The 24,406-nt window shown below is 36.6% G+C and overlaps 1 protein-coding gene across 4 annotated transcripts in view; it reads left to right on the top strand.

Annotated features, from left to right (window-relative positions):
- Positions 1 to 24,406, top strand: part of CFAP299 (cilia and flagella associated protein 299) — a 650,695-nt gene that overhangs the window by 287,501 nt on the left and 338,788 nt on the right. For all 4 annotated transcript variants that reach the window (XM_073237412.1, XM_073237411.1, XM_073237410.1 and 1 more), the window contains exon 3: positions 743 to 833. In XM_073237412.1, coding sequence (XP_073093513.1) covers positions 743 to 833 — 91 coding nt within the window. The remainder of the gene's footprint in view (positions 1 to 742; positions 834 to 24,406) is intronic.

The raw sequence follows: 24,406 nt of genomic DNA, 5'->3' as shown, positions 1-24,406 counted from the left end.
GGGTACAACAGTTATTTGATATATGTCTATATTACAGATGATTGACACACTAAATCTAGTTAACATTTATCACCACACATGGTTACAAATTCTTGTGATGAGAACTCAATCTACTCTTAGCAACTTTCAACTATATAAAAATATTATAGTTACCATGCTGTACATCACCAAGTCTTATGTATTTTATAACCTTTTGTGAATTAATGCTTCCTTCATTTGTATCCTGACAAAAGATAACCAAGGTTCCTTTCTTGCCTTGATTATCTCCATTCACAAAGCTAAAATCAATGTTCTGTTCTACTAACTGAATTAGCTTGGGTGTCTAGTATTTTAATTTTTGTGTAGTAAATCAATAAACTCTACTTAAAATTATAAGCAATTTAAAGTTATTATGGTTAGTGGAAGGTATAAAAATTTTGAATTTCATGGTGTGATAAAAATAAAATGAGAATGTAAATAAAATTAACCGTATCTGGCATGAGTATTGATATGGGCATGTTATTATTTATAGACTTGATTTCAATTATTTATCAATAAAGTCTCTACAACTATATGAAATTAAGTTGAGAAATCTAGTAGATTATAATGATTGTGTATGGTTAACAATGATTGCATATGTCTATGTAATTTTTGTGTTAAAAGGAAATGTCACTTGGAATAAAGAAGCATGGTTGTTGGCCCCCGACTGTTTTGAATATATTTGTTTTCTAATATATTATAATTGAAGGCCTGCTTTTTACAGGACATTAACAAGTGCTGGTAAAGACCTGCAAGATAATTTTCTGAAGGCTCTGGCAATGAGAGAAGAAGACAATCGCAATGGAAAAATGAGCGTGAGTACATTTCAACCAATAGCTAAAAATGTGTATATTAAAAGCACAGTTAGTATTAATAATGTAACTTTTAGTATCTTTCCTGGAAAGTAGTTCATGAAGGATATAATATGGCTCTTTATTAGTGATATATTAAAGAAATAGATGTATAAAACTTTTTAGCCCCATTTATATTTGTAGAAGTAGCCAAATGGTGAAAAAAATTGTGATTCTATATATCTGTTGCAGAAAAAAATGCCTATAATTTTAAGACTGGTTGTCATCTCCAACTGTGTGTTAATCTTAACGCTGCTTCTTGTCAGCCCAACCTTCTAGTACACTTCTCCAAGTTACATCAGACATCCAGTCCCAGGACTTGCCCCTGCCTACCTGATTTCAACTACTTTAGAAGATAGTCCCTTAGTTTGTAATGTACTCCTACCTTGAGAGATGTGATTTAAACCACATAATGGAAAGATATAATTTTGAATCATCTAAGAAGAGCATGATCTTGCTTTATTAAAATATAGTATCATAGTAGTGATAACAGTCTTCTATAAGTGTGAAAATGTTCGAAGGCAAGGGTAAAAAAAGAAAAATAGTTTCATTCTGAAACTGTAAAAAGTGACTCACAGAAAAATAATCAGAAATAGTTCAATGAAAAATATACAGCAACAAAAAAAATGTGTCTGTAAGTAGGTCTATTTTACTAGAGTTTTCTCAGTAAAAAAGTTAGAATTTTTCTGTCAGGGTCCTTGAAAATTTCACATGCAGACAATGCTTAATGTATTTCAAAGAAAAAAAAGATGCTACTTTGGTTAGATAATTTAATAGAGTCAACCTGGACTTGAAATCAGGGGAAGTTTCTTTCCCATTGGTATTTCTTTTAACAATGAACGACAGCATTATACGCTTTTTCCCAGATCAGAAGCATGTCAGTTATGATGGATATTATTGAGATGTGATCCAGAGAACCAGGAAGAGGTTGCCCTTTCAGAGGGGCTTAAGCCACTATTAAAGTTGTAGCAGGAGAGAGGAGTCTAGAGGCACATCTGCTAAGTAGGTTGGTGGATTTGGGTCTGGGAAGGTAACTCTGCTGTAAGTGTATCTGTTTTTTTCTGCATCATTACTCCAGATTGTCTTTAATTATGTCATTGTAATTTTTTTTCCCCCTAGAAATGGCAATAGATTTAACTTTTATTGAGTACACTGAATAGTTAACATGTAATGTTGGGTAGGTTGTCACTGATTGGAAACTGGAATCTTGTCAGAGTCAAAGCTTGCTGACTCTGAAAATAATAATATATGGTTGTTTGGGCCTTTGAATTTGTGATATTATAATCAGCAGAATGTATTTCATTGAATCAAAGGAGGCATTTAAGGCTTAATTTTTTATTTCCTAGTTTTGTCTTAAAGCAGACTCCAAATAGAATACAACATATTTTAGACAGATCTAATTATTAAGATCATAAACTTACTCAAAAACCATCACTAAATGGATATACTTTTTAAAAAGAAAGCCTATAAAATATACCGTTATTCATGAGTTTGAATCTATATTAATTCACTGTCAGCAGAAATTACATATGAATTTTATGAGGTCTGAGCTATTCAAGGGCAATGACTATTTCTTAAGCATTAGGATTTCTCTATATAATGTGTAGGTGTAAAATAAATGGAGAATTTCAGCCCAGAGATACTCTTTTTGTTTTATCTTATTGACAGAACATATTGGAAAAATTATGATACAGTTTTAGAACCAACATAATTAACCTGCATGGCCTAATATGGCTTGAAGAACTAATTCCATAGCAATTTTTCTAGGTACTTTTCCTTAAATGTAGCTAGGAAATTAGAAAAAGATTAAATTTACTTTCCCAAATTCATAATTTTTTATTTTATTTTTAAGTTTGGTGATCCCAGGTTTCAAATGCTATTTAGTGTAATTGTATCTTGTTCTGGCTGTCCTCTTTCTCTGTCTGGTCAACTAATTGCAAAATTGACATTACTCTTCTCCATTTATGCCTTGAATTTACTGTCTTATAGGGCCTGCAACTCTTGAAAACAGCACTCCTCTCTGTTTCCCCTTCCATGTGGATCCCCCACCCCAGTGCTTTCAATGATCAAGTTAAAGGATTATCAGTTACTATATACATACAGATCATTCCCACAAACCTATTGATTGGACATACAAGTCTCAGGGCTATACCTTAGGAGAGAACAGGGTTTTATGAGAATTAAAAGTTTATATAACTGCTACTCAAAAGATAAAAATTATTGAAAATACACTCCCTTTAAAGATTTCAGTGGTTCAGTTGGTTGCTATTGACATAGTTATTGTTTAGATAATTCCTTTTTTTAGAAAAAGTGTGTATTAAACCAGAACTAACCTGATTTAATTCAAGAATCTAGTATTTTTGAATGCTTCTGAATTTCACATATAATATATAATACATATATGTGTATGTATATGTGTATAAACACATATATATGTACATATATAAACATAAAAACACATGCATTTGCTTTACATTTTTTCAAAATGCATGATGTTCAATTAATCTGGATTAGATAAAACATTGAGCCTTATGTGCAATTCATGTACAGAAATGTTTGAAAGGATTTTTTAAATTGTGCAGTACTTCAAATGACAGATACAGTAATTATTGAGTATTTTCCCTATGAATAAAATTTAGATTTATTTTAGCCATTCATGTAAGAAAACATTTCTACCTCATATATCATGTATTTCAGACTTAAAAATTCTATAAAGACTAAAATGATTAACCATTTCCTTCTCATTTGTAAGCAGATTTATTGTTTCTGGAGAAAGTATAGTTTTCTGATAGCTCACACTATGAAATTTTTACCACTACCACCACAGGGAGACATTTATAAAGTGTATGTTTATAACAAGTGCTTGGAAAGGCACATTAAACAAGTTTGATTCTAGATACCCTGCAACTCACATCAGAGGCAAATCACAGTGATAAAAGTGGACATAAAAAATCCCAGAGGACTGAATACATTGTGTGACTATATGAGATATTGCAAAAATCATTTTCTCAGGAAAAAACAGTGAAAATGTTAAGTAAATCAGACATTTAAATGAAACTGAGTTAGATTAAAGGTTTTTTTTCCTTGCAATTTCCATAAATATCTTAATAGAAATGGTAGAATTATATAGGATGCTTAAATGAAGATGAAATATGTTAAGAAAATTTCATGTATATAATACAGACTAAGAAAAATATTCAGGGTTAAGATATGATGATTGTATGAAGAAAAGGCTGGGTAGAAATTAAAGATATAGTATGGGTTATTTTGAAACAATAATTTCCAATTTCTGTCTAGATTACTCTGAATTATTTATATAGTCAGTCAATCTGTTTTCTCTCCTATCTTTGTATTCATGACATAATTATCTTATAGTTTCCTTACTTTTTTCTGACTTTTCATTTCACTCTACTTCTTGAACTAACCACCTTATACCATCATTTGACCTACATCTTTTCCACTATATGCCCTTGTCCTTGGAATCATCCAGCCCCATGAATTCACTGACCATATGTTTCTTCCTACCAAAACAAAGGCCTAGAGCTTTGCTGTTTATCTATTAATTGATTTATTAAATTATTTGTCAAATGTTGATAACTGGTCTGTACCAGGCTTGTACTAGCTTCTGGGGATGCAAAGGATGACAAATGTCCCCCACCTTAGAGTTGCTTGCAAAAGAAAGTGAATAATCAAGTGAGCATACAAATAAAGCCGAATTAGAGCTGTGACAGGAAACTATGAAGGAAACTCAGAAAAAGCTCTGATTGTATATAGTGAGTAGGGAGATGATATTATCAGATATTCAGACAGAAAAGATCAGTATGCCTTTAGTAAATACAGTATAAAAGAGAGAAGATAAAGCAGATGTCAATAAATGCAGGATTGGATTATTGGAGATGAGATTATTAAAGATAATAGCTTGGACCCAGAAGATGATAAAGGAAATGAAGAGAAGAAAATTAATTTGAGAGCTATTTAGAAGCTAAATTAGGCAGAATGTGGTGACAGGATATGGTTAAAGATGGTCTTGAGGCAAAGGGAGTGGCCACAGAGACCTGGCCTTCACAGTTGGAGATGTGATGCTCTTACGCTGGCATATGGGAGCACCCAAAGTCAGGAAGGGTGTGCAGAGAGAGATCATGGATCTGATTTTGGATATTTTGAGTCTGAGTTGTCTTTGACAAAAAAAATTGTTGAGATGTTAAGTAGCTAGATGGCAAAAAAGATCTCCCTAACTCTTCCCATTGTTTATTTCCTCATTGCTATACCTCAAATACTTAAATTTATCCCATCTTTTCTTTTCCTCCTCCACTCCTCAGATCTCACATTCAGTTGGTCACTAAGACCAGTCAATTCTACCTTGTACATATGTCTCAAATAAATGAGGGGAAGTGGCAAGGAAGCCAACGGTGGGCAACAGCCAGCACTAAGGGCTCTGTTGTGCTGTGCTTAGTGCAACTCCCGGGGAAAAAAATCTCTCTCCCAGCCAAGGGCAAATTACCAAATAAGTCAAAGGGAGAAGTAAAGTGGGAAAAAAACATTAGTTGCTTACAAGCAGTTGTCCACTTCTGCTAACCCGTCTCTCACCACCGGGCTGCAAAAAAGGGATGCCACCAAACTTCTCCAGTGCAGTTATACCCTCGCTTCTCCCTCCCTTGTAATCACCTATTCATATGGAGATGGACTACTTCCTCTCTACCCTTGGAAACACCTATTGATATGACAAGGCCAGGTGAGAGATTCTGGAAATACTGCAACTCTACCCACACTCAGTAACATGGACAATGCTCTGAAGATGATGGGTATCTGTGAAAGAAATTAGACAAATAGGTCTGTTTGAGCAGATGTGCTTTTTAGAGTACCCTGAGAGCTGTATGTGGAGATAAGTATGTGTCTGTAAGGGTAGGGGATGAGATTTGAAACAGTCAGGCCAACTAAAAGGCCATTGTTAAAAGGCTGGAATAAAGAAATGACAGAATGAATGGTAGGGAAAAGATGGAGTGCAGTAATTTGGGAGGTAATTGCAACAATGTTCTTTGTTTTGATGTAAGAAATGGTAAGAGGAGTTATTAAGAACTATTCACGTGTTTCTGTTTGGAGGATTCAGTAGAGCATGAACAGCTGGTTATAATTTTATTAATGGAAAGAGAAGTGTGATCTTGGCATTAGAAGATTTAGTATATAGTTCAGTGGTTAAAAGCATGGAAGTTGGAGGTAGACAGTGACTAAACTCAGGTTACAGATTCACCACTTACCCAGTATTACAGATTTCAAAACTACTGTGCTAAATTTTCTAAATCACAATATTCTGCTCTGTAATGTAGGGATTAAAAGAGTATGTTCATCTTAATATTGATTATTGAAGAGAAAATACAGATTATGCACTTGGCACACTGCATGATACATGACATTTAAATAATATGATTTCTGCAGTTAAAGAAAATTGTTAGAGCTTTAACTGTCAATAAACAAATTGTAGAAAATATGTAATACTTTTGTTTACAGTTTTTAAGGGAAACAATCAGAATATTTAAAAAAGGCCTTTATGTCACAGAATATTTTTCTTTATTATATATTTTTTATGTTATAGGAAACAATGGTCCATTTAAGTACTTTTCTATTCTGTGCAAACCACTTTATTTCCTGTAAACAAAAATGGGATGGGCATTGCCTACAGTGTTTCTAATGTAGTAGAATTACGTAACTCTTTTAAGTGGCTAAGTGGTGGGGTGTGGGTGGGATGAGTTGTTTTTTTCAGGTTAGTAAACTAAGAATCTTGGATTCATTGAATGGAAAAAACAAAAATAAAATATTTCCTTCCTAATCATAGACTCTTGGGATTGTAATGAAAGGTCACATGCTGTTTCAGGCTGGGAAAGTGGAACCTGTTGACACTGAATTTCCCACTGAATGTTGACTATGTAAACAGTTACACATAGCTGACTAGTTTGGGCTTTGAAATATGCATTATTGAAGTTGGTATAAAAGCACTACTTACAGTTTTTCCTTCAGAGTCATTCAAAGAAACCACTGTATGTAGGTCAGGAAAAACCTATGAATTAGGCAGTTTCTAATATACCCATTTCCTGTGTTGAAATCTCTATGAAACATAAGATTGCGTTGTATATGACCAGTAACATTGTGCTGACACGATCTTTTCCCTCCTTGCCATTTTTCAACTACTATAAAATGTCCCCTTTCAAGAAAATGAAGGTATTATCCACTTGTTTATTTCCTTTTAAATTGAATCCATGCTTGTCCACTAATAAACTCTTATGGAAATTACATGACTCATACAATCTTACCTTCATTTTAAACAAATTACATCAATGTTTTTGGAAAATAAAATGTACATCAACTTACATTTCACTAAAAAAAAATGTGTAGAGGCATAGATCTTTAACGTTATTATTTCCTGGGTAAAAATATGATATAAAGGCAGTGAAAAATTCTGGAAAGTGTAGAGGTTATGGAGTCATATTATTCTGAGTTTGATTCTTGGATATTCCACTTACTACAAACTAAATAAATACAAGTTCCTCAACTCTACAGAGCCTGAGTATGTCCCAACCTACAGTATGGGGATAATTTTTCCACCACTGAGATACTTCTAGAACAAAATTATTTAATGTTTAAAGCACAAATAAGTTAATCCTTAGTAGGTGTTTAATAAATTATAGATAATGTGTTCTCTGTTAGTTTAGGTTTCCTAAAAGTAGAGCCTAAGATGCAGATTTCAGTGCAAGTGAGAAAGTTGTCTCATGTGAAACTTGTTATGGTCATGAGGGAAGCATGATGGAATAAAAGTAAAAGGCAGAAAGAGATGTGGTTTCAGTTGAAATTTCGTTTCAGTCTGATCACAGGGAGCTCTGGAGCAATGATTGTGTCAGAGCTTATTTTGCCTTGAGGCAAGCCTTGTACACAGGCTCCTTCCCACTTCCTGTTTCCATCAATCAATCATCAGCTGCCACAAGCACTGGGGAATAGGGAGTAAACTGGCCCAGTTGGCTAAGGGCAGTTCCTTTTAAGGAGAGTGCAGGTGTGAATCATTAGCCATTAACACCTGTAGCATCTGGAGCTGGGTAAAACAATCTGGGAAAAGGGATCTAGCAGGAGCACCATCAACATATAGTATGCATGCAAAAGCTTAGTTTTAGCCATTTTTTAAGGAAAAGAATGCCACTTTTTCCAATAATGTATTCTTATGTAGGTAAAGAATATTTTTGTTTAAGATATTTAAATTTATCAATCATTTTTATATTAAAGTTTATTTCTTTAGTGTCTCATTTCCAGAATTAGAACATAGTCATTTGAATTAAAGTCTGTTTCACTGCAAAGACTTTTTCATTTAGAAATAATTGGAATTCTTCACATGATTTTCAGGTCCAGAAATTTTGCATATATAATGAGCTTTCCCATTTAAATCTTATATCCTCTAGTACATGTTTCTGTATTAGAATGGGTGCTTTTTTGTTGGCTTGACAGAATCAAGCTAGTGAATCTACTCATGAATGAACAACCAGCATCATGTCCAAGTGCATTCATGAAAAACATGTTTGTGAATATAATAAGTAATAATGGTCATAAGGAGTGGAGATACACTTTATTACATTCTAGATATTTTGCTGTCTTGCCAGTGGGTTTCAGCCCCCAACAAGTTCGCTATGGATTCAGTGTGACCAAAGAAATTGACAGCAAAACGTTCCTTGGGGTGAAAGGGTTTATTACCCGGGTTATTCTTCGGCAGGTAGGTCGAGCACTAGTGTCTCTGCCTCCGCCGGGAGTACTGGGCTGAACTCTCTATATAGCGCAATAATAGCTTATTGTCTACAGGTGTGGAAGTGGTAGCCTAGCAACAGGCCAGTTACATCATCAGGTGGTGTAAGTTCAGTGAGGATCCTGGCCATAGGAACCCCAGCTTCCCCATACATGACATTTCAAATTTAGCGCAATTTTTTTTAATGCTTTGATTCCTTACGGAATAGTAAAAAGAATAAAGTTGATGTAAAATCACTAAAATTTGAAAAATGAATTGCTTTGCCACATTAGGGAGTTATTATACTCCCAAAACTGCAAACAAGTGACCCTGTATATTTGTGAAGTGTAGTAGTGTTTAGGTATAAATAGAGATATGAATGTCCTAAGAATGCATAACTCCTCTACATAAGTGAAAATAGGGCTAAAAATGGTAAAAAGCCAAATGATTTACTCACAGCATATGACAAAATTAATAATGACTTTTGTCATATGAAATCCACACTCTCTTTACCACCAATCTGAAATCCACCAAGTTGTGAAAATCGATGGATTTTTTAAAGTTTGGAATGCAGTAATTTTGCTATGAAACCTGATCTGACATGAGACTATTTATAGACTTATTTAGTGTGGCTATCCCTTTAGTTCACTGCAGAAAAATTAATGAATTTGGTTTTGGATGCTATCCTAGATTTACCTGGCAATGTTGATTAGTATATGTATATCTACCATATTGCCATACCAAAATCCAAATATGCTGAATTCTAAAACAATTATAGTACCAAAGTTCTCAGATATAAGATTATCAACCTGTATACATGTTATAAATATATGAAGTATTAATTAATTATGGTAAACTGAGCTATGAAGAAAACAAAACAAATCTTAACAGTTTAATAAAACAAAAATTTATTGCTCTCTCACTTTATGCTCATTTGCTTGTCCATGTAAATTCACAATAGAGTTTTTTTCTGTTTCATGCACTGATTCAGGAACCTATATTATAGACAAGTTCTAGTATCTTCATTATATAGCTTCTGAAAATGCTGTAGACATTGAGAATCAGTTCAGAAAAAAGAGAGGAGAATCATTCAGAAGGTCCTTTATAAGCTTGAAAGTATGGCTTATAAACTGTCCTAGTTCTCTGTCCAGTATTTAGTCATATGATCACACCTATTTGGGTAGACTGGAAAATGTACTCCAGTTGAGTGTCAGAAGGAAAGAGAAATGTGATTAATGAACTACAAATTGGCCCTAGTATCTCATGTACATATGTACACACACACACACACACACACACACACACACACACACACACACACACCTTCTATCATTGCTATATCATATTCCAAAAGCACTTAAAAATTATTTAACTAAGACCATTAGTGATCTTTAATAAGTGAACATGTTTAAATTTCTTAAAATAATGGGAAAACTCTGAAAAAGAAGAGTACTGGTGTGAATAGCCAGATTTACCTGATAATAACACATTTTAAAAAAATCACTGTTGTTAAGGCAGTATGATACTGGAGCATGAACTGATAATGCTCAATTATGCTAGTAATCAGATAAATTAAAATGAATTATATTTCACACCCACAAGATCAGAAAAAATTCAAAAGACTGATCTTGCTGAATGCATTTGAGAATGTGAAGTAGTAAAAAAACATGTTCAGTAATGGCAAGAGTACATTGTTACGCACACTTCAGAGAGCAGTTTGGTAATATCTGGTAAATGCATAATCTTTAAACTAGTGTATGTGTATATATAAATATATAATTATACACATATGTATGCATTGAAAGAAACTCTAAATTACATATACAATGAGATAATTACAAGAATGTGTAATTAAAACAATTTTTAGTGTACATATATATATATATATTACACACACACAAATATATGTAATGAGAGAAACTCTAAATTACTTATACAAGGAGATAATTACAAGAATGTGCCTTGTAGCACTACTTAGAATAACAAAATAATAGTGTTTTTAAACATGAGAACAAGTTACAGTCCTTTTATAGAATGTGATATTATACAGCAATCAATGTGAAAAAGTATGTATATTCTGTATATCAACATGGAATTATGTTAAAAACATCATGCTAACTTAAAAGAAAAAGCATGTTTCAGAATGTTATATGCAGAATGACCCTCCCTGTCACTAGCAAGCTCTGTTCCTTTCTGTGTCTCAGTTTCCTCATCTGTCAACTGGATTAATGACAATGTCAAGTTAGTAAAATTGATGAAAGGATTAAAGGAATTAACAGGCAAAGTGCTTTGAATGTGATTTGAAAACAGTAAATGCTCAACAACACCATTATTAAAAATATTAATAAAAAGTTTTAAAACATAATGGTTAATTTTTTATGGATACATTCACATCCCAATGATTTAAAGACTGCATGGATAAAACACACCAAATTTAGACTAGTGGTTATATTGTGCACGATAGGAGGAGACTGGAAAGGGAAGGGGGGAGAAGATAAAATTGAAGAACAGGCTTTTATGTATAAAATCTGCTACTCTATATAACTCTGGGAACATTTACAGATTGTTTTGGATTTGGACCTGTGCAATGAGTGCAAAGTATATTCAGGAGACTTTTTGATCCTTGATGCAATATAATAATATTTTTTCTTCAAATGCATACATTTGAAGAAAAAATATGGCTGTATGATGTTAACAAACACTGGTTTTCAAATGAGACAAAACAAGCAGTGGGAAAAGAAGAATTCTTGATAAATGCAACATGTCATTATTCTGTCTTCCATTCTGTTCTGTCAACAAATAGTTTCACTTCTTAAAACTCACAGAGACCCTCATAAAGAAGATTCTAATGAAAATTAGCCATCAGGGAAGATGTTACCTATGCTAAAATAAATAACACAGCTGACCTTTAGAGCAATAAGAGGGATATAACAATGATTACTCTTTATGAGTAGTATTTATTTATTTATGAACATTTATTTTTTTATGAACATTACTACTCAATCCTATTTGCAAAATGTGATGGTGAACTTGGTAGAAAGCTGTAATACCAAACAGTTCTAATGTTTGTACTTTTAGAGGGAAATTATGTTGCATCATGTTCAGAAAATTTTCCTCTACATTTTTCAAATGAAAATAATTTAATGCGTTAGAGGTTGTTGTGTGCTCTCAGCAAGGTTTAGATCACAAACAGAAATTTAGCACTCATGATGATTCCTTTTTCCTCCTTAATTCCAGTATGTGGTGAATTAATTAATCACAATTTACAGCCAAGCTTTTGAAGCAGTTTTCTATTTACTAAGATGCTATAGCTGAAAAGGAAACACAATTGAATCTTCCCAATCTTTTCCCTCATTTCTGAGTCTTAGGAGAAGGGCATATTTTACAGGGATTGTTCTCGGGGTTGTATTGCTTTGTATGAGAAAAACAATACATATGTTGGCGGGTGCATTTCTTTGGACAATTTTTACATGTCTGACAAATTGCTGGTCTCTATTTTTTTTATCATTAATCTACAGTTACATGAAGAATATCATGTTTGCTAGTCTCCCCACTTCACCAAGTCCCCCCCATAAACCCCATTACAGTCACTGTCCATCAGGGTAGAAAGATGCTATAGAATCACTACTTGTCTTCTCTGTATTATACAGCCCTCCTCATGTGCCCCTACACATTATACATGCTAATTGTAATACCCCCTTTCTTCTTCCCTCCCTTCTCTCCCATTCTCCCCAGTCCCTTTCCCTTTGGTAACTGTTAGTCTATTCTTGGGTTCTGTGATTCTGCTGCTGTTTTGTTCCTTCAGTTTTCCTTTGTTCTTATACTCCACATATGAGGAAAATCATTTGGTACTTGTCTTTCTCTGCCTGGTTTATTTCACTGAGCATAATACCCTCTAGCTCCATCCATGTTGTTGCAAATGGTAGGATCTGTTTTTTTCTTATGGTTGAGTAATATTCCATTGTGTATATGTACCACATCTTCTTTATCCATTCATCTACTGATGGACACTTAGGTTGCTTCCATTTCTTGGCTATTGTAAATAGTGCTGCAATAAACATAGGGGTGCATCTGTCTTTTTCAAACTGGGCTGCTACATTCTTAGGGTAAATTCCTAGAAGTGGAAATTCTGGGTCAAATGGTATTTCTACTTTGAGATTTTTGAGGAACCTCTATACTGCTTTCCACAATGGTTGAATTAATTTACATTTCCACCAGCAGTGTAGGAGGGTTCCCCTTTCTCCACAACCTCACCAACATTTGTTCTTGTTTGTCTTTTGGATGGTGGTGATCCTTACCAGTGTGAGGTGGTATCTCATTGTAGTTTTAATTTGCATTTCTCTGATGACTAGCAATGTGGAGCATCTTTTCGTGTCTCTGTTGGCCATCTGAATTTCTTCTTTGGAGAACTGTCTGTTCAGCTCCTCTGCCCATTTTTTAATTGGATTATTTGCTTTTTGTTTGTTGAGGAGTGTGAGCTTTTTATATACTTTGGATGTCAATCCTTTATTGGATCTATCATTTATGAATATATACTCCCATACTGTAGGGTACCTTTTTGTTCAATTGATGGTGTCCTTTGCTATACAGAAGCTTTTCAGCTTGATATAGTCCCACCTGTTCGTTTTTGCTTTTGTTTCCCTTACCCAGGGAGATATGTTCATGAAGAAGTTGCTCATGTTTATGTCGAAGAGATTTTTGCCTATGTTTTTTTCTAAGAGTTTTATGGTTCCATGACTTACATTCAGGTCTTTGATCCATTTGGAGTTTACTTTGGCGTATGGGGTTAGACAGTGATCCAGTTTCAATCTCTTACATGTAGCTGTCCAGTTTTGCCGGCATCATCTGTTGAAGAGACTATCATTTCCCCATTGTAGTCCATGGCTCCTTTATTGTATATTAATTGACCATATATGTTTGGGTTAATGTCTGGTGTCTCTATTCTGTTCCACTGGTCAGTGGCTCTGTTCTTGTGCCAGTGCCAAATTATCTTGATTACTGTGGCTTTGTAGTAGAGCTTGAAGTTGGGGAATGAAATCCACCCCCCAACTTTATTCTCAGGATTGCTGTGGCTATTCGGGGTCTTTGGTGTTTCCATATGAATTTTTGAACTGTTTGTTCCAGTTTGTTGAAGAATGCTGTTGGTAATTTGATAGGGATTGCATCGAATCTGTATATTGCTTTGAGCAGGATGGCCATTTTGACGATATTAATTCTTCCTAGCCATGAGCATGGGATAAGTTTCCATTTGTTAGTGACCTCTTTAATTTCTCTTAAGAGTGTCTTGTAGTTTTCAGGGTATAGGTCTTTCACTTCCTTGTTTAGGTTTATTCCTAGGTATTTTATTCTTTTTGATGTATTGTGAATGGAATTGTTTTCCTGATTTCTGTTTCTGTTAGTTCATTGTTAGTGTATAGGAAAGCTACAGATTTCTGTGTGTTAATTTTGTATCCTGCAACTTTGCTGAATTCCGATATTAGTTCTAGTTGTCTTGCAGTGGAGTGTTTAGGATTTTTTATGTACAATATCATGTCATCTGCAAATAGTGACAGTTTGACTTCTTCTTTACCAATCTGGATTTCTTGTATTTCTTTGTTTTGTCTGATTGCCGTGGCTAGGACCTCCAGTACCACGTTGAATAACAGTGTGGAGCATGGGCATCCCTGTCTTGTTCCTGATCTCAGAGGAAAAGCTTTCAGCCTCTCACTGTTCAGTATGATGTTAGCTGTGGGTTGATCATATATGGCCTTTATTATGTTGAGGTACTTGCCCTCTATGCCCATTTTGTCGAGAGTTTTTATCATGAATGGATGTTGAATTTTGTCAAATGCTTTTTCAGCATCTATGGAGATGATCATGTGGTTTTTGTCTTTCTTTTTGTTGATGTGGTGGATGATGTTGATGGATTTTCGAATGTTGTACCATCCTTGCATCCCTGGGATGAATCCCACTTGGTCGTGGTGTATGATCCTCTTGATGTATTTTTAAATTCGGTTTGCTAATATTTTCTTGAGTATTTTTGTATCTATATTTATCAGGGATATTGGTCTGTAGTTTTCTTTTTTGGTGGGGTCTTTGCCTGGCTTTGGTATTAGGGTGATGTTGGCTTCATAGAATGAGTTTGGGAGTATTCCCTCCTCTTCTATTTTTTGGAAAACTTTAAGGAGAATGGGTGTTATGTCTTCTCTGTATGTCTGATAAAATTCCAAGGTAAATCCATCTGGCCCAGGGTTTTGTTCTTGGGTAGTTTTTTGATTACTGATTCAATTTCGTTGCTGGTAATTGTTCTGTTTAGATTTTCAGTTTCTTTCTGGGTCAGTCTTGGAAGGTTGTATTTTTCTAAGAAGTTGTTGTTTCTCCTAGGTTTTCCAGCTTGTTAGCATATATGTTTTCATAGTATTTTCTAATAATTCTTTGTATTTCTATGTGGTATGTCGTGATTTTCCTTTCTCGTTTCTGATTCTGTTGATGTGTGTTGACTCTCTTTTTCTCTTAATAAGTCTGGCTAGAGACTTATCCATTTTGTTTATTTTCTCGAGGAACCAGTTCTTGGTTTCATTGATTTTTTTCTATTGTTTTATTGTTCTCAATTTTATTTATTTCTTCTCTGAACTTTATTATGTCCTTCAGTCTGCTGACCTTAGGCCTCATTTGTTCTTCTTTTTCCAATTTTGATAATTGTGACATTAGACTATTCATTTGGGATTGTTCTTCCTTCTTTAAATATGCCTGGATTGCTATATACTTTCCTCTGAAGACAGCTTTTGCTGCGTCCCACAGAATTTGGGGCTTTGTGTTAATTCTTGTCATTTGTTTCCATATATTGCTGGGTCTCCATTTAATTTGGTCATTGATCCATTGATTATTTCGGAGGATGTTGTTAAGCCTCCATGTGTTTGTGAGCCTTTTTGCTTTCTTTGTATAATTTATTTCTAGTTTTATACCTTTGTGGTCTGAAAAGTTGGTTGGTAGGATTTCAGTCTTTTGGAATTTACTGAGGTTCTTTTTGTGGCCTAGTATGTGGTCTATTCTGGAGAATGTTCCATGTGCACTTGAGAAGAATGTGTATCCTGTTGCTTTTGGATGTAGAGTTCTATAGATGCCTATTAGGTCCATGTGTTCTAGTGTGTTCTTCAGTGCCTCTGTGTCCTTACTTATTTTCTGTCTGGTGGATCTGTCCTTTGGGGTGAGTGGTGTGTTAAAGTCTCCCAAAATGAATGCATTGCATTCTGTTTCCTCCTTTAACTCTGTTAGTATTTGTTTCACATATGCTGGTGCTCCTGTTTTGGCTGCATATATGTTTATAATGGTTATATCCTCTTGTTGGACTGAGCCCTTTATCATTATGTAATGTCCTTCTTTATCTCTTGTTACTTTCTTTATTTTGAAGTGTATTTTGTCTGATACTAGTATTGCAACACCTGCTTTTTTCTCTCTGTTGTTTGCGTGAAATATCTTTCTCCATCCCTTGAGTTTTAGTCTGTGCATGTCTTTAGGTTTGATGTGAGTCTCTTGTAAGCATCATACAGAGGTGTCTTGTTTTTTTATCCATTCTATTACTCTGTGTCTTTTGATTGGTGCATTCAGTCCATTTATATTTAGGGTGATTATTGAAAGATATGTACTTATTGTCATTGCATGCTTTAGATTTCTAGTTACCAAAGGTTCAAGGTTAAGGTTAGCTTGTTTACTGCCTTACTGTCTGACCTTACTCACTTATTGAGCTGTTATAAACACAGTCTGTTGATTATTTCTTTCCCTTCTTTTTCCTCCTCCATTCTTCATGTGTTGGCTGTTTTGTTCTGTGCTCTTTTTAGGAGTGCTCCCATGTAGAGCAGTCCCTCTAAGATACCCTCTAGAGGTGGTTTGTGGGAGGCAAATTTCCTCAACTTTTGCTTGTCTGGGAATTGTTTAATCCCTCCTTCATATTTAAATGATAATCTTGCTGGAAACAGTATCCTTGGTTCAAGGCCCTTCTGTTTCATTGCATTAAGTATATCATGCCATTGTCTTCTGGCCTGTAAGGTCTCTGTTGAGAAGTCTGATGATAGCCTGATGCATTTTCCTTTGTAGGTGACCTTTTTACTCTCTCTGGCTGCCTTTAATACTCTGTCCCTGTCCTTAATCTTTGCCATTTTAATCATTCTGTGTCTTGGTGTTGAACTCTTTGGATCCCGTCTCTCGGGAGTTCTGTGTTCCTCCGTAGTCTGAGCCACTATTTCCTCCCCCAGTTTGGGGAAGTTCTCAGCAATTATTTCTTCAAAGACACTTTCTATCCCTTTTTCTCTCTTTTCTTCCTCTGGTACCCTTATAATGCAGATATTGTTCCTTTTGGATTTGTCGCACAGTTCTCTTAATATTGCTTCATTCCTGGAGATCCTTTTACCTCTCTCTGCATCAGCTTCTATGCATTCCTGTTCTCTGGTTTCTATTCCATCAATGGCCTCTTGTGTCTTATCCATTCTGTTTATAAATCCTTCCAGAGTTTGTTTCACTTCTGTAATCTCCCTCCGGACATCTGTGATCTCCCTACAGATGTCTGTAGTCTCCCTCTGGACTTCATCCCTTAGCTCTTGCGTATTTCTCCGCAGTTCTGTCATCATGTTAATGATTTTTATTTTGAATTGTTTTTCAGGGAGACTGGTTAGGTCTGCCTCTGCAGATCCTTTCTCATGTGTACCTATCTTGGACTGGAGCAGATTTTTTTGCCTTTTCATCATGATAGCAGTGGCTGTAGGCAGGTTGTGGGTGTGTCAGCTGGGAGAAGAGAGTCCTTTCCTGCTTGCTGGATGCCTGGCCCTTCTCCGCTGCCTGTGACGGCTACCTGCACTCCTGGAGCAGCCATCGGGTTAATCTTCTAAGCTGCTGTGGGCGGGGTGTCCATCAGAGCAGCGGGGAGCCCTGCGGGGAGTGGCAGGCATGCCAAGTGTGCTCCTCTGTGGCAGCCGTGACCCTGCCAGGGAGCTGCATGGCATCAACAGCCTTTGGGTCTGGCCTTGGCGGCTGTGCATTGGGCTGGGATTCCGGTCGGCCCCTAGGAGTGTGCCTGCTCCCTCTGGCTCTGCTGCCGTTGCACGCAGGGCTTTTCTGTGCAGGCTTCTACCGGGCTCTGGCTTCACTGCTGCCAGTGTGCGCGAGCCGCGCCCAGGCTGTTTGGTCTCACTGCTGCGGGCTAGCAGAAGCCTCTCCTGCGGCGCACAGATCTGCTCTCGGTTCCTTCCAGCACTTCCACCCCCGGCATGCGCTCCCACTCTCCTGCTACTGAGTCTGTGTGTCGGGGTCCGCGCCAGTTGGAGGAATGACTGGCAGGCTGCCTAGTCCTGTGAGGGCCTTCAGAGCTGCACTGCCTCCGTTTAGGGCACCTAACTTTCCCTGGTATTGCCAGCTGCCGGGACAACTTTGTCCAGCTATGGGGTCCCTGCTCTTTAAGACTTGCAGAAAGCACTCACTTTTCTTTTGTCTCAGGGGCACTGGTTGCGGGGACCTGCCCACAGGTTTTGCTTTTCCATTTCTCTTATATCCAGCACCCCGTGCACCTTGTGTCTGTGTTCTGGGTGTGGGTTTCTAGAGCTGGTTGTTTAGCAGTCCTGGGCTTTCACTCCCTCCCTGTTCCGACTCCTTTCTTCCTGCCGGGTTTTGGGGTGGGGGAGTGTTCGGGTCCCACCTGGCCGTGGCTTGTATCTTACCCCCTTCATGTGATGCTAAGTTCTCGCAGATGTAGATGTATCCTGGCTCTTGTACTGCATCCACTGGTGTCTCTTTTAGGAATAGTTGTATTTGTTGTATTTTCATAAATATATATGTTTTGGGGAGGAGATTTCCTCTGAAAAACTCATGCTGCCATCTTCTCCTTGGCTTTTTATGTATTTTGTTTATTTTCTCAAAGAACCAACTCTTGGTTTCATTGATTTTTTCTATTGTTTTATTCTCAATTTTATTTATTTATTCTCTGTTCTTTATTTTGTCCCTCCTTCTGCTGACTTTAGGCCTCATTTGTTCTTCTTTTTCCTATTTCAATAATTGTGACATTAGACTATTCATTTGGGATTGTTCTTCCTTCTTTAAATATGTCTGCATTGCTATATACTTTCCTCTTAAAACTGCTTTTGCTGCGTCCCACTGAAGTTGGGGCTTTGTGTTGTTGTCATCATTTGTTTCCATATATTGCTTGATTTCTATTTTAATTTTGGTCATTGATCCATTGATTATTTAGGAGCATGTTGTTAAGCCTCTGTGTGTTTGTGAGCCTTTTTGCTTTCTTTGTAAAATTTATTTCTAGTTTTATACCTTTGTGGTCTGAAAAGTTGGGTGGTAGAATTTCAATCTTTTTGAATTTACTGAGGCTCTTTTTGTGGCCTAGTATGTGGTCTATTCTGGAGAATGTTCCATGTGCACTGGAGAAGAATGTGTATCCTGTTGCCTTTGGATGTAGAGTTCTGTAGATGTCTATTAGGTCCATCTGTTCTAGTGTGTTGTTCAGTGCTTCCATGTCCTTACTTATTTTCTGTCTGGTGGATCTATCCTTTTGAGAGAGTGGTGTGTTAAAGTCTCCTAAAATGAGTGCATTGCATTCTATTTCCTCTTTTAAATCTGTTAGTATTTGTTTCACATATGCTGGTGCTCTGTATTGGGTGCGTATATATTTATAATGGTTATATTCTCTTGTTGGTCTGACCCCTTTATCATTATGTAATGTCCTTCTTTATCTCTTGTTACTTTCTTTGTTTTGAAGTCTATTTTGTCTGATACTAGTACTGCAACACCTGCTTTTTTCTCCTTGTTGTTTGCATGAAATATCTCTTTCCATCCCTTGAGTTTTACTCTGTGCATTTCTTTGGGTTTGATGTGAGTCTCTTGTAAGCAGCATATAGATGGGTCTTGTTTTTTTATCCATTCTATTACTCTGTGTCTTTTGATTGGTGCATTCAGTCCATTTATATTTAGGGTGATTATTGAAAGATATATACTTATTGCCATTGCAGGCTTTAGATTCATGGTTACCAAAGGTTCAAAGTTAGCTTCTTTAGTATCTCTCTGTCTAACTTTGCTCATTTATTGAGCTATTATAAACACTATCTGATGATTTTTTATTTCTCTCTTTTCTTATTCCTCCTCCTCCATTCTTTTTATGTTGGGTGTTTTATTCTGTGCTCTTTTGTGTTTCCTTTGAATGCTTTCATGGGTAGTTGATTTTAAGTTTTGCCTTTAGTTAGTGTTTGGTTGGTCTGCTTTCTTTGCTGTGATTTTATTTTCTCTGGTGACATCTATTTAATCTTATGAGTGCTCCCATCTAGCGCAGTCCCTCTAACATACCCTGTAAAGGTGGCTTTTGGGAGGCAAATTCCCTCAACTTTTGCTTGTCTCGGAATTGTTTAATCCCTCCTTCATATTTAAATGATAATCGTGCTGGATATTGTATTCTTGGTTCCACGCCCTTGTGTTTCATTGCATTAAATATATCATGCCATTCTCTTCTGGCCTGTAAGGTTTCTGTTGATAAGTCTGATGAGAGCCTGATGGGTTTTCCTTTGTACGTGACCTTTTTCCTCTCTCTAGCTGCCTTTAAAACTCTGTCCTTGTCCTTGATCTTTTCCATTTTAATTATTATGTGTCTTGGTTTTGTCCTCCTTGTGTCTCTTCTGTTGGTAGTTCTGTGTACTTCTGTGGTCTCAGCAATTATTTCCTCCCCCAGTTTAGGGAAGTTTTCAGCAATTATTTCTTCAAATACACTTTCTATCCCTTTTTCTCTCTTCTTCTTCTTCTGGTACCCCTGTAGTGCAGATATTGTTCCTTTTGGATTGGTCACACAGTTTTCTTAATATTGTTTCATTCCTGGAGTTCCTTTTATCTCTCTCTCTCTGCATCAGCTTCTGTATGTTCCTGTTCTCTGGTTTCTATTCCATCAATGGCATCTTGCATCTCATCCATTCTGCTTTTAAATTCTTCCAGAGATTGTTTTATTTCTCCCTACTTTGTCAATTAGCTCTTGCATTTTTCTCTGCAGCAACATCAGCATGGTTATGACCTTTATTTTGAATTCTTTCTCAAGGAGATTGGTTAGATCTATCTCTCCAAGCTCCTTCTCAGGCGTTGTCTCTGTAATTTTGGTCTGGATCAAATTCTTCTGCCTTTTCATGGCAATAGAGGTAGTTGCGGGAGCTGGTGTGTGTGTCGGCTGGGAGAATGTCCCTTCTTGCTAGTTTGTGGCCTTCCTCTCCTGGGAGAATGGCGACCCCTAGAGGCTTATGCTGGGCAGCTGCATGCAGATGGGGTCTCATTCTTGCCAGGCCTCTGTGGAGTAAGCTCTGTGGTTGCTGTGGGCTTGGCCTGCCTGGGGCTGCTGCTCTGATATGGCGGAGCTGTGTCAGAGGGGAAACGGGCGGGAGGCTGTTTTTCGCCTTGAGGGCCCTCAGAGCTGTGCTACCACCCATGTGGTTAGGGCGCCCAGAGTTTTCCGGGATTCCCAGCTTCTGAGCTGTGTTTCCCAGGGCGTTTCCATCCCGCTGTGAGGTCCCTGTCCCTTTAAGACTTTCAAAAAGCAAAAAGCACTCACTTTTCTTTGTTCCAGGGGTGCTGGCTGCAGGGACCCACTTGCAGGTTTTACTGTCCCATTTCCCTAGTATCCAGCACCCCACGCACTGTGTGTCTGCGCTCCGGTACTGAAGGCTAGGGCTGGGTGTTTAGCACTCCTGGACTCCCTCTCCCTCCCTGCTCCAACTCCTCTCCTCCCGCTGGGAGCTGTGATGAGGGGCACTTAGGTCCCGCTGGTCTGTGGCTTGTATCTTACCCCCTTTGTAAGGTGCTGGGTTCTTGTATGTGTAAATGTAGCTTGGCTGTTGTCCTGTATCTTCTGGCCTGTCTTTTAGGGGTAGTTGTATTTGTTGTATTTTCAAAAATATATACGGTTTTGGGAGGAGATTTCCACTGCTCTGCTAATGCAGCCATCTTGGCTCCTCTGGTCTCTATTTTTATTCATTCTAGGTACAGAAGTTTAAGGGGAGGGACTGGATCTAAACCAATGTCTTCATTACAGTCAAGACAGCAAGGATACCTGTTTGATTTTTCAACAGAGCTAAATGCATTTATATTCTGCTTTCAATCTTGAGAGATGGGAGGAATTCTCAGAAGGGTCAGTTTATCTGTCATTTTTTTTGTTTTTTTAGAACTCTCTACTTTTCTTCATATGTGATCAATATAGAGCCTTTGCAATGTTAACAATTCAACATTCAAGATGGTTGTCTTTTACTGTATGCCAGCTTTGTGTTGGCACTATAATTTGTCATGTTTACTAGCATAAAGTTATTCATGATACTCTATTATCATTTTAATGTCTGCAGGATCTATAGCAATGTCTTGTCATATCTAATATTTGTAATTTGTGTCTTCTCTTTTTTCCTGAGTTTTCTGGCCTGAGGTTGATCAGTTTTATTGATCTTCTCATAGAATCAGCTACTGGCTTCATTGATTTTCTCTACTGAATTGTGCTGTTTATATCACTGCCTGCTCTTTATTATTATTCTGATTACTTTGGGTTTAATTTGATTTTCTTTTTCTAGTTTTTTAAGATGAAAGTTTAGGTCACTGATTTAATACCTTTCTTCTTTTCTAGTATATTTTAGTGCTGTAAGTTTCCCTCTTAGCACTGTTTTAGCTCCAACAGATATTTTGGTATGTCATGTTTTTGTTTTCATGCAGTTCATTTTTTTGCAGTACAAATCACTTTCTGATTTTCCTTTTGATTTCTTTTTGACCCAGGAGTTACCTAAAATTTGTTATATATTTTTCAAATTTGGAGGTATCCTTCAGCTTCTGAGAGTGCCAGTGTCTGAAATTAATTTGTTGATTTTCATTTCCCATTCCTCTTCTTCCTTCACTGTCATGCTCCTATCATTTCAGATGAGCAGATGAAACAGGCAAATCACCATTCTGCTGATGTTCTTTCTTCCTAATGTCATGTTCTTATGTGATCTCTAAGGACACTATAGTTTTTTGTTTTGTTTTGTTTATCTACTTCCTAAATTACTACTTCTATGTCTTCCAAGGATAAATCATTTTTATATGCATTTGTGTTTATCTCATTGTAAGATTTGTCTCAAATGTCTAGTGATCCTTGGTTATTCACTTATATTTAAGAAAAAGGCAACATAAAAGCTGACTATAGACTCTGATAGGTTTGGGATTAGTCTGTAACTGGTCAGGAGCTTGCCATTAAGCAGAGGCCCTCTTAAATATGAAAGACGTTGCTCTGTGGCATCGAGTGCCTGCTCCTGTTGTTTTCAGGGACTTTGCCCAGTTTTTTTAGATACTAATCTTCCATCTTATGTCTGGCTGTTTAAGGGACATGGTTGTCTGGCTATTACCAATTTCTTTTATGCAGATGAAGTTTATTTGTGACTGACCTTGGTTTTAGCCCCACTTCTCACTCCTTGACTTCTGTATAACTGGAATTTATAAGTTCTGAATCTCAGAAATTACTGATCTCCAGGGGTCAGCTGATAAAATAGATTTCCTACTTGGATACAGTCTTCTTCTTCCTCCCTTCCTCCTTCTTTTCTTCCTCCATCAATAAACCCAACTCTACCTGCTTCTCTTTTTTTAAAAATGATAGATACATTTTAATCGTAAATCTATATTTTTAAAGCAAAGTTATGCAACTACGTCTTTACCAAGAATCTTATGTTTGACAGCAGCAGACTCACAGACTCCAAGAAGGGACTAACGGTTACCAAAGGGGAGGAGTGGGGGAGGGCGGGTGGGGAGGGATGGAGAAGGCGATTGAGAGGTATTATGATTGGTGCACATGGTGTGGGGGGTAACAGGGAAGAAATTGTAGCACAGAGAAGGCAAATAGTGACTCTGTGGTATCTTACTACACTGATGGACAGTGAGTGCAATGAGGTATGGGGGGGACTCAATAATATGGGTGAATGTAGTAACCACATTGTTTTTCATGTGAAATCTTTGTAAGAGTGTATGTCAATAGTAACTTAATAAAAAAAACCTTGTTTGATAAGAGCATAATGCATATATATATATATACATAACTTATGGTACATATATAAAATAATGTGTTCATTTACAATGTTATTTTTGGTAAAGCAGATTTTGCTATATTTTAAAGCTTACTAGCAATACCAGCAAAAGTAATATATGCACCAAATAATATAGGAATTTTTTGTGCATTGTATTTGGGGGGACTTATCCAACACTTTATACGTACTTGTTGCTTTGCAATAGATGCTTATTGATAAACCAGTATGAGGTGACTTTTTTTTTATCTAAATGCTCTGTACCTTATTGGATTGGGGTGAAGAGTAGTTAAATAAAATGACATGTCAAGTATTTGAGATAATATGCTAAAATGAATATCAAATTCAACAAAGTGCTGTTGTTTTGGGGGTTTCTATAACCTAAGAAATGGTGTCATTGAAAAGATGCTGCATACCACTTTGTTATCTGTATTCAGATATTAAATATTTAATTTATCTAGCAAAGGAAATTATGCACATATTTTCTTCTGTGTTTTCTGAGATGGTGGAGTTCTCCAAGATTTTTGGAAAAATATTTTGGGAGGAGCAACATTCAGTTCAAAATACTCTTTCCTTTGGGAGTAGAGGGAGTTGGCAGTGCATGAAATACATAGCACTATGCATCTGGGCCCTGGTGAAGGCTCCCTTCACACTAGGAGGTCTTTGTGTGACTCACTTTAATGAAACAGAATTGAGAAAAGATCTCCTTTTCTATCATTATGTTTTTGGAGTCAGGGGAGGGATTGTGGAAG

This window comes from Manis javanica, chromosome 5 (assembly GCF_040802235.1).
Source record: "Manis javanica isolate MJ-LG chromosome 5, MJ_LKY, whole genome shotgun sequence".
In the NCBI taxonomy this organism is placed as follows: Eukaryota; Metazoa; Chordata; class Mammalia; order Pholidota; family Manidae; genus Manis; species Manis javanica.
The sequence above is the reverse complement of the archived record's forward strand: the minus strand, read 5'-3'. Positions and strand labels throughout refer to the sequence as shown.